This window comes from Lepeophtheirus salmonis, chromosome 3 (genome assembly GCF_016086655.4).
Source record: "Lepeophtheirus salmonis chromosome 3, UVic_Lsal_1.4, whole genome shotgun sequence".
NCBI lineage: Eukaryota > Metazoa > Arthropoda > Copepoda > Siphonostomatoida > Caligidae > Lepeophtheirus > Lepeophtheirus salmonis.
The window spans coordinates 23,189,825-23,201,669 of NC_052133.2; the positions used below are offsets into that span (position 1 = coordinate 23,189,825).

The 11,845-nt window shown below is 31.5% G+C and overlaps 1 protein-coding gene across 1 annotated transcript; it reads left to right on the top strand.

Moving 5' to 3' along the window:
- The first annotated feature begins 315 nt into the window (after positions 1-315).
- LOC121114709 (uncharacterized) lies at positions 316-11,069 on the top strand. Its single transcript, XM_071887187.1, has 6 exons — positions 316-526; positions 591-793; positions 851-1,031; positions 1,122-4,239; positions 4,303-10,356; positions 10,522-11,069. Exons 1-6 carry the CDS (start codon positions 509-511, stop codon positions 10,785-10,787), a joined length of 9,840 nt encoding a protein of 3,279 aa, XP_071743288.1. The 5' UTR covers positions 316-508; the 3' UTR covers positions 10,788-11,069.
- The last annotated feature ends 776 nt before the right edge of the window (positions 11,070-11,845 follow it).

An 11,845-nucleotide genomic window follows, 5' to 3' on the forward strand; every position in this document is an offset into this window, starting at 1 on the left:
ACTTTCGTTATACCCTCAAAAATCATAATAAAGCAGGCAGATGATAATCACATCAGTATTTTAAACAATGATACCATATGTCTTTTTTCCCCTTCTCATTGCACACGTTTTTCTCTACAATATTATCAACTTTAAATTTATATTTCATATACACATAATTATATAACTGTCCGTATTTGATTATAAAGACAATGATAAAGATAATGGACCATTGCTCTTGTAGTTCTTTATATAATATTTTCTTTGCTAACGAGTGACAGCCAATACGTGTCACGACCTTCCTCTTACGTCATATAAAAAAAATGCACGAGTTATGAGCAGATTTCAGCATATTGATTTTTATGCATTCAATATTAATCCATAAGTCTGTTTTACTTTGCTACTCGTATTTTTAAGGAGCGATTTACTAGTTTTCAATTAAACAAAATTTAGAAAAAAGAACTTTTTTTAGGGAGTTATCTTCTAGATCTTTCTGTGGACGGACGTGTTGGAATATATATGGTTTTGAATGGGTCTCGTAACTCATGTAAGTTCATAATGATTTAAAAACTAAGATTATATTTGATATTTTGCCATTTATCTCATTATAGATAATAATTTGGGTATCATTCCTTACACTCTCCGGAGCAGTTCTTCCCCCAGAATGCGATACCATAGGCCATTTTTATGGAACACTTCCTAAATTCTCTGAAGTAGGATGCTGTGTCTTTATGAAAAATCCAAATAGCAATAAAGAAATTATCAATGCCTTTTGTGCTCAAGGACGAAGTTTTCCGATTGAATCTGAGTTATTGTACGTTTAATTACTGGAAATCAATCTGTATGAAAATAATATTTTTAATTACTTCAGGAATCCAAAGGCATTGAAAGTTACTAATTCAAGTACTGTGACTGTTGAGGTTGTGCCGTTAATTGGTTATTCTCCAATCAAAAATCAATTTGTTCTCTTAAATCAGTCTTATGAGCGTCCTCAAGTATTTAATCAAACTTTTTGCATTGATAATGTTTGTTCCAACAACATTTGTCGTCAGGTATGAGTATATTCATTTTCCTTTTTGGTTGATTGATAACATTGCAATGATCAAGCATAATCTCATTAATAACGGAACACTACATTTCAGAATTATGAATTGGTTCCTATAAATGATGGTTCAGAATTCGTATACTCTGCATCGGGCTGCGTTGTGGCCAATGCTAGATCTAAAAGAGATATAATTATCGATCAGATATATTATCCTGATCCGATAAATGCAACAAATATGTTTCTGGAGGCATCTAGTTTGAAAACTAAAAAGTATAACGATCCTAATGTGAAAAGTACAGGTTCAATGACTATTGAATATAATGAATGCTCAGCGATACATCCAAACTTTGAAACAAAAAAATGTGTATTTCCCTTCAAATTTAATAATGTTACTCATTATGGATGCACATATGACGGAGATACACATCCGTGGTGTGCAACTGAACATTTGAAGAATATGGAGTATAAGGCAAACATGTGGGGATATTGTACAGCAACTTGTCCGATCGAATTGCCGCGCTGTAAGACTGTTGCAGGCCCTCGAATAAATGCTTACTGTCGATTTCCTTTTATTTATAAAAATAAACAAGTTTGGAATTGTATAACTGAGGACGATACGAAACCATGGTGTGCTACTAGTGTTGATGGTCATGGTCACCTACTTAGTTCAAACTGGGGCTATTGTTCAAAATCGTGCAATCAAAAGCCTCGAAGTATCGATGATTTACCAAAAAAAACAAAAAAATGTTTGACAGAAGAGGACAATCATAAGCAAAAACACAATGGAGATGATTCGAATGATTTGAGATTTTTGAATGAAATTGATATTAATAAATATAAATTTATTGGTGAACCGCAACAAGAAAACTATGGGACGTCTAATAGTCATTTAGACACATTTAGTGATAATAATAACTTAAAAGATTTTCAAGCTTCAACTGATAGTGGAATTGGACGGCTTGGAGATCATACTAATGATAGTGTGAATGATGGCAATTCAGATATAGGAAGTAACCTCAATTTTAAGGGTTCTCATGAAACTGAAACAAAATTAACCTCTGGTGGAGAAACTTCGACTTTTAGTTTAGATGGTTTTTTTGAAAATGATAAAAATTATTTTGCTGAGTTCTTTAATGTTTCAAACACTGATGGATATGAGCCTTCTACAAATGAGAAAGATTTAAGTACAGTATCTACAGAGTCAACAACTCCATTTACTATGGACACGATTGATTTTTTTGGTTTTTATGACGATCAATTTTGGTCTTCAGAGGTAGATTCGTTTCAAAATAATGAGCATATTAAGGATAGCGAGTCTCAAAATATTAGAGGAAAGTCGTTGGAAAATAATTCAGAAAACGACAAAGGAACTAATGTTCAAGTGAAGTCAAAGACTGAAGATGTTATTGGTTTTAATAACGGTGATTATTCAAATTACAATTATGAAGATTATGATAAGAGTCTTAATCCTTTTGACAAAGGAATGTACGAATATGCATATATCGAAAACGACTATAATTCCCATAAAGTGAATACAAAAAGTCCAGGATTCAAAGAGCTTCAGACTGAAGGGAAGATGGATGAACGACAATTTTCAACAACATTAAATGAGGAAGTCACTAATGGTAATTATATTAATTTGGCTCTTAATGATAAAAAAATATCAAGTTCATCAGACTCTGACAATAGTAGAGTTAAAGAAATTAATTCAAATCAAAGAGATGATGATATAGATTTTAACGGTAATACAATCTATGAAAGTGGTTCTTCTAATATCAATAAAAATGATAACAATGAATTGAGATTCAATTTTGATCAAGATTCTGAGGAAGAAAATAAAAAAGGCTTTGTGAATGGGGATAATTCCAAGGAAAATAATAAAGATACTTCTACATCTTCAGATGCTAATATATCTGAAGGATCTTATGATACTAATAGTAATTCTATGTCGGATAAAGAAGGTTCATTTGATGATAAAGATTCCACTTCCACGGATAAATATACTACTTCAACCAAAAAAGATGATATTTTAACCCATAAAGATATTACTTCAACCAATAATGATACATCTAGCGAAACTACTGGTAATTCTAAGTCTGCGAATGAAGGTACATTTGTTGACGAAGATGAAACTATAACAGATCAAGTTTCTGATAAAAAAAATAACAAAGGCTTTAGAAATGGGGATGATTCCAATGATGAATCTTCCGATGGCCAAGTGATATCTGAAGGTTCTGTTGAAACTAAGAGTAATTCTAAATCCGGTAATAAAGGTACATCAGGTGATACTGATGAAACTACAACTGATCCATTTTTTGATGAGGGAAATGAAGGCTTTGAGAATGGGGACGATTCCAATAATAATGATAAAGAAACTTCTATTTCTTCCGATGGCCCAATAGTACCTGAAGGATATGTTGAAACTACGAGTAATTCCAATATTGATAAAGAAGGTTCATTTGGTGATAAAGGTGCTACTTCAATCGAAAAAGGTGATGTAAATGGGGATAATTCAAATGACAATGATCAAGAAACTTCTCCATCTTCAGATGACCGAATTTTGTCGCAAGGATCCGATGAAACTACAAGTAATTCGAAATCTGATAATGAAGATGATTTTGGGAATAATGATGGAACTACAATAGATCAATTATTTGACGAAGTAAAGGATAAAGGCTTTGAGAATGGGGGTGATCCCAATAAAAATGATGAAACTTCTACATCTGCAAATGGCCTTATTATAACTGGAGGATCTGATATAACTATGAGTCATTCTAAATCCGGTAGTGAGGATACATCAAGTAATACTGATGGATCTACAACTCGTCCATCTTCTGATGGAGGAAATGATAAAGGCTTTAAGAACGGAGACGATTTCAATAAAAATGATGACGAAACCTCTACATCTTCAAATGGCCTTATCGTAAATGAAGGATCTGATGAAACTACGCTTACTTTGGAATCTAGTAACGAAGGTTCATTTGGTGATAAAGTTTTGACTTCAACCATTAAAGATACTGAAGAAGAAAATGATGAGGGCTTTGGAAATGGGGATAATTCAAATAAAAGTGAAACGAAAGAAACTTCTAGATCTTCAAATGACCTTATTTTATCTCAAGGATCCGATGAAACTACTACTAATTCTAAATCAAATAATCAAGGTAAATCAAGTGATAACGAAGGATCACTGGATGCTAAAGATGCCTCTTCAACCGGTAAAGATTCTGTTTATGGAGATAATTACAATAGAGAGGATAAAGAACATTCTCCTTTTTCAGATGACCTTACTGTATCTCAAGAATCTGATGAAACTACGAGTGATTCCCCGTTGAATAACAAAGGTTCATTTGGTGACAATAATACTTCTTCAACCGATGAAGATTTTCTTAAAGATGATAATTCAAATAAAGATGATAAAGATACTTCTTCAGATGCCCTTATTGTATCTCAAGGATTCGATGAAATTACGAGTAATCCTAAATCGAATAATGAAGGTACATCAAGTGATAAAGATGGAACTACAACTGATCAAGTTTCTGATGGAGGAAATATCAAAGGCATTGAGAATGAGGACGCTTCCCATAAAAATATTGAAGAAAATTCTACATCTTTAGATGCCCTTATTGTAACTGAAGGATCTGTTGATAGTACGAGTAATTATAAATCCGATAATGGAGGTGCACCAGGTGATACTGATGGAACTATTAGTGGTCAATTTTCTGATGGAGGCAATGATGAAGGATTTGAGAATGGCGACGATTCCAATAAAAATGATGAAGAAACTTCTACATCTTCAGATGGCCATATTGTATTTCAAGGATCTGATGATACTACGCTTCGTTTTGAATCTATTAACGAAGGTTCGTCTAGTGATAAAGATTCTGATGAAGGAAATGATGAGGACTTTGAAGACGAGGATGATTCCAATAAAAATGATAAAGAAACTTTAAAATCTTTAAATGACCATATTTTATTTCAAGGATCCGGTGGAACTAAGAGTACTTCGAAATTCGATGACGAGGATACATCAGGGGATAAAGATGGAACTACAACAGATCAATTATCTGATGAAGGAAATGCTAAAGGCTTTGAGAATGGGGAGGATTCCAATAAAAATGATGAAGAAACTTTTATACCTTTAGATGACCTTATTTTAACTGAGGGTGCTGATGAAACTACGATTAGTGATGAAACTACGATTAGTTTAGAATCTAGTAACGATAGTTCCTTTGGTGATAAAGTTTTGACTTCAACCATTAAAGATACTGGTGAAGTAAATGATGAGGGCTTTGGAAGTGGGGATAATTCAAATAAAAATGAAACAAAAGAAACTTCAACATCTTCAAATGACTTTATTTTATCTCAAGGAACCGATGAAACTACTACTAATTCTAAGTTTTATAAGGAAGGTTCATTTGGTGATAAAGGTGATTCTTCAACCGTTAAGGATTCTGTAAATGGGGATAATTCCAATAAAAATTTAGAAGAAATTTCCCCATCTTCGGATGGTCTTATTGTATCTGAAGGATCTAATGAATCTATGAGTAATTCGAAATCCCATAATGAGATTACATCAAAGGACGAAGATGGAACTACAATAGATCAATTGTCTGAAGTAAAGGATAAAAGCTTGGAGAATACAGACAATTCCGAGAAAAATGATAACGAAACTTTTATATCTTCAGATGACCTTATAGTAACTAAAGGATCTGATGGAACTACTATTAGTTTTGAATCTAGTGAAAATGGTTCATTTAGTGATAAAGTGTTGACTTCAACCATTAAAGATACTGATGAAGGAAATGATGAGGGCTTTGGAAATGGGGATAATTCCAATAAAAATGATAATGAACTTTCTTCAGATGACATTATTGTATCTCAAGGATTCAGTGAAACTACTAGTAATTTCAATTTGGATCACGAAGGTTCATTTGTTGATAAAGATGCTTCTTCAACTTTTCAAGATTCTGTAAGTGCGGATAATTCCAATAAAAATTTTAAGGCAACTTCTCAATCTTCGGATGGATTTACTGTATCTCAAGGATTCGTTGAAACTACGATTAATTCAAAGTTAAATAACGACGGTTCATTTGGTGATGAAGATACTTCTTCATCCGATATTGATTTTGTAAATGAATTTAATTCAAGTAAAAATGATAAAGAAACTTTTACATCTTCAGATGGCGAAATTGTATTTGGAGGAAATGATAAAGGTTTTCAGAATCGGGGTGATTCCAATAAAAATGATGAAGAAACTTCTATATCTTCAGATGACCTTATATTAACTGAAGGATCTGATGAAACTACAATTAGTTTTGAATCTAGTGACAAAGGTTCATTTGGTGATAAAGTGTTGACTTCAACCATTAAAGATACTGATAAAGGAAATGACGATGGCTTCGGAAATGGTGATAATTCCAATAAAAATAGTAAAGAACTTTCTTCAGATGAGCTTATTGTATCGCAAGAATCCGGTGAAACTACTAGTAATTTCAATTTGGATCACGAAGGTTCATTTGTTGATAAAGATGCTTCTTCAATCGTTCAAGATTCTGTAAGTGCGGATAATTCCAATAAAAAGTTTAAAGAAACTTCTACATCTTCGGATGGTTTTACTGTACCTCAAGGATTCGTCGAAACTACGATTAATTCAAAGTTAAATAACGACGGTTCATTTGGTGATGAAAATACTTCTTCATCCGATATTGATTTTGTAAATGAATTTAATTCAAATAAAAATGATAAAGGAACTTTTTCATCTTCAGATGGGGAAATTTTATCTGGAGGATCTGATGATACTACGAGTAATTTGAAATCCAAAAATGAGGATAAATCAGGTGATGAAAATGGAACTTCAACTGATCAATTTTCTAATGGAGTAAATGCTGATGGCTTTGAGAATGGCGACGATTCCAATAAAAATGATGAAACTTCTACATCTTCAGATGATCTTAAAGTAACTGAAGGATCTGATGAAACTACGCTTACTTTGGAATCTAGTAACGAAGGTTCATTTGGTGATAAAGTTTTGACTTCAACCATTAAAGATACTGGTGAAGTAAATGATGAGGGCTTTGGAAGTGGGGATAATTCAAATAAAAATGAAACAAAAGAAACTTCAACATCTTCAAATGACTTTATTTTATCTCAAGGAACCGATGAAACTACTACTAATTCTAAGTTTTATAAGGAAGGTTCATTTGGTGATAAAGGTGATTCTTCAACCGTTAAGGATTCTGTAAATGGGGATAATTCCAATAAAAATTTAGAAGAAATTTCCCCATCTTCGGATGGTCTTATTGTATCTGAAGGATCTAATGAATCTATGAGTAATTCAAAATCCCATAATGAGATTACATCAAAGGACGAAGATGGAACTACAAGAGATCAATTGTCTGAAGTAAAGGATAAAAGCTTGGAGAATACAAACAATTCCGAGAAAAATGATAACGAAACTTTTATATCTTCAGATGACCTTATAGTAACTAAAGGATCTGATAGAACTACTATTAGTTTTGAATCTAGTGAAAATGGTTCATTTAGTGATAAAGTGTTGACTTCAACCATTAAAGATACTGATGAAGGAAATGATGAGGGCTTTGAAAATGGGGATAATTCCAATAAAAATGATAATGAACTTTCTTCAGATGACATTATTGTATCTCAAGGATTCGGTGAAACTACTAGTAATTTCAATTTGGATCACGAAGGTTCATTTGTTGATAAAGATGCTTCTTCAACTTTTCAAGATTCTGTAAGTGTGGATAATTCCAATAAAAATTTTAAGGCAACTTCTCAATCTTCGGATGGATTTACTGTATCTCAAGGATTCGTTGAAACTACGATTAATTCAAAGTTAAATAACGACGGTTCATTTGGTGATGAAGATACTTCTTCATCCGATATTGATTTTGTAAATGAATTTAATTCAAGTAAAAATGATAAAGAAACTTTTACATCTTCAGATGGCGAAATTTTATCTGGAGGATCTGATAATACTACGAGTAATTTGAAAACTAAAAATGAGGATAAATCTGATGATGAAAATGGAACTTCAACTGATCAAGTTTTTGATGGAGGAAATGATAATGGCTTTGAAAATGGGGAAGATTCCTTTGAAAATGATGAAAAAACAACTATATCTTCAGATGGCCTTATAGTAACTAAAGGATCTGATAGAACTACTATTAGTTTTGAATCTAGTGAAAATGGTTCATTTAGTGATAAAGTGTTGACTTCAACCATTAAAGATACTGATGAAGGAAATGATGAGGGCTTTGGAAATGGGGATAATTCCAATAAAAATAGTAAAGAACTTTCTTCAGATGAGCTTATTGTATCTCAAGAATCCGGTGAAACTACTAGTAATTTCATTTTGGATCACGAAGGTTCATTTGTTGATAAAGATGATTCTTCAACTTTTCAAGATTCTGTAAGTGCGGATAATTCCAATAAAAATTTTAAAGAAACCTCATCTTCGGATGGCTTTACTGTATCTCAAGGATTCGTCGAAACTACGATTGATTCAAAGTTAAATAACGACGGTTCATTTGGTGATGAAGATACTTCTTCATCCGATATTGATTTTGTAAATGAATTTAATTCAAGTAAAAGTGATAAAGAAACTTTTACATCTTCAGATAGCGAAATTTTATCTGGAGGATCTGATAATACTACGAGTAATTTGAAAACTAAAAATGAGGATAAATCTGATGATGAAAATGGAACTTCAACTGATCAAGTTTTTGATGGGGGAAATTATAATGGCTTTGAAAATGGGGAAGATTCCTTTGAAAATGATGAAAAAACAACTAAATCTTCCTATGGCCAAATTGTATCTGGAGGATCTGACGATATCACTAGTAATTCTAAATCAGATAATAAAACAAACATAGAATTTGGAAGCGGGTATGATTCCAATAATAAAGATGGAAAAACTTCTACATCTTCAGATGGCTTTATTTTAAATCGTGGATCTGATGATACTACGAGTAATTCAAAGTTTGATAACGAAGGTTCACTTGGTTATAAAAATTATACTTCAACTGTTGAAGATTCCAATGATGGAAATGATAAAGACTTTGGAAATGATAATGATTTCAAAAGAAATGATAAAGAAACTTCTACATCTTCTGATGATCTTACTGTATCTGAAGGATCTGATATTGCGAGTAGTTTTAACTCTAGTAAAGAAGGTTCATTGGATGATAAAGGTGCTGATACAACTGATACAGATTCTGATACAGGCTTTGTAAATGGGAATAATTCCAATAAAAATCATAAAGAAACTTTGACGTCATCAGATGGTCAATTTGTAATTTATGTAACCGATGATGCTATAATTAATTCTAATTCAGATAAAGAAGGTTCATTTGGTGATAAAGATGCTGCTTCAATCGATAAAGATTCTGATGAAGGAAACTATAAAGGCTTTCGAATTGGGGATGATTCCAAAAGAAATGATAAAAAAACTTCTTCAGATGTCGATTCAGTGTCTAAAGAAGATAATGAATATACTGATACTTTGGGTACCTTTGAGTCTGGTGATAAAGATGACCAACACTATACTGCTTCTATTGTTCAAGATTCTGATGAGGTTGTAAGTGAAGACTTTGAAAATGGAGACGTGTCCGGGAAAAGAGATAAAGTAGTTTCCAAACCTTCGGATGGCCAATCTGCATCACAAGAATCTAGTGATACGACAGATTTTTCTGAGTCTAATCAGGGAAATAATGAAGTTCCTAAGAATGAAGATAGTTCATATAAAAATGATAAAAAAGCTTTATCTTCTAATGACCAACTTGGATCTCAAGGATCAGAGGATTCTAAATTTGTCTCTGAAAACAAAGATTCATTGGATGATAAATACTATCCACACCATGCTGCTTCAACCGATCAAGATATTGCCGAGAATAAAAATGAAGGCTCTGAAAGTGTAGAGGATTCTAAAAAAAATAAAAATAAAGGTTCCTCTTCTGATAACCAATCAGCCTCATCTCCTGATCATTCAATATCTCATGAATTTGATGATTTTAGTACTAGTACTGATTCTGAACGCAAAGTTTTATCTGGTAATAATGAAGATATCTATTATGATCCTTCGATGAAACAAGACTCTGAACAAAAAATTAATGATTACTCTGAAAATTTAGATGTATCTCATATTAATGATTTCGAAACTACGAAGCCCATTTCCAATGATCACTTAGAGCATCATAAAACGGAAAACAATGAATTAGGTGGTATAAAGGATGTTGCTAATAAGGAAAAAATATATGATGATAATGATGTTGTCTACGATGGTGTTTCTACGAAACAAGACTCTGATCAGGGTAAGAGTGAAAGCATAAATAATAAAAATTTACGAAGTGGTCAAATTTCATAAACTTAAGGACTTTTTTAGAATTTACAATTATCATATATATATAATTTTATTTAATTTTTGTTATGAAGTTTTAATGTATCTACTTTTTATTAACCAATTTCTTTTTTTTTAGATCCTTCTATTGATTTGAGTCATTTGGTTACTGATCAAGGTGATATGGGATTATCAGTTACTACTCTCAAGAATGATAATGAAAGTTTAGCCGGTAGTACCAAAATAGTTGATGTGTCTCCGTCTGCTTCAAAAAAGTGCATACCCCCATTAGATGCAAGACAAGGATCAATTATGTACATAAGTAAAGATTTCCGTGATCCTGTCATTGATATCTTGAAGCAAAATGGATTAGATCTATATTCATTAGAATTGAATGTGTTGTAACTTATTTAAATTAACTTGTTTTTGCTCTTCTGTATTTTATTTCTTTGTTGGTTTAGTAGTCTTTTTTAAAAAAAAAAATTTATTACTAGTTATTTATTATTTTAAAAAGTTTACATATTGATCGATATATTGATTTTATTAAAATTATATAAAATTAAAGATTATTCATATTTAGTCACACAATTGGATTTAAACAAATCTATATTTAAATTATAGTTAATTGAGTTTTTGTTGTGTATGATACTTAAATTTTTTTAATAAATATCATTTTTCCTTTCTCAATGTGTCTCTTTCTTTTTTATATAAGCTTAGCAACACATTCTTGTTGTTAAAAAGAGACTTGATCTCATATTTTTCTTAAATCAAGCAGAGAACCAGAGCTGCGGAGTATGTACATAAAATGTCTGACTCCAACATACAATCTTATAATAATAAATTGTATAGCCTACATAAATACAATAATATCTTATCTAGTCCATTGATAAATACTATTGTCATTTGAGAGTAGCATTAGTTATATGTTGTAAATAGTTGCGTCAGGTATAGAAAATAATAATAAAACTGTTTTATATAAAATATTAAACATTAAAAAAAACAAATAAAATGAATCAAAATTGTAATTACTTTTAAGTTATATCTATTGCTAGTTCATTCATTAGTTTCTGAACATAATTTATGCACTTGTGACCGATGAACAAGAGTACACACAATCTCTCACTAAAATGTTACGCTGATTAAATTGGCTATTCACAAGACTAAGTAATGAATAACCATGACTAACCTCTACGCAACATAATTTAGATTTTTTAGAGATGTTCGGGAATTGTGATTGTATAGACTATAACGTACATATAGAACACGTATGAAATTCGTAAAGCAAACTTATAACTTTGATAAGTTAGTTTCAAGTTTCATAAATTAATGGTACTTAATACCGGTTATAATTTGGAAAAAAGATAAAACTGAAGCTTACAGTCCTAAGATACACTCAGAAATTACTTTATAGATAGCATACATCCGTACAGAACAACCATGTTCCATTAATCAATTAACCAAGT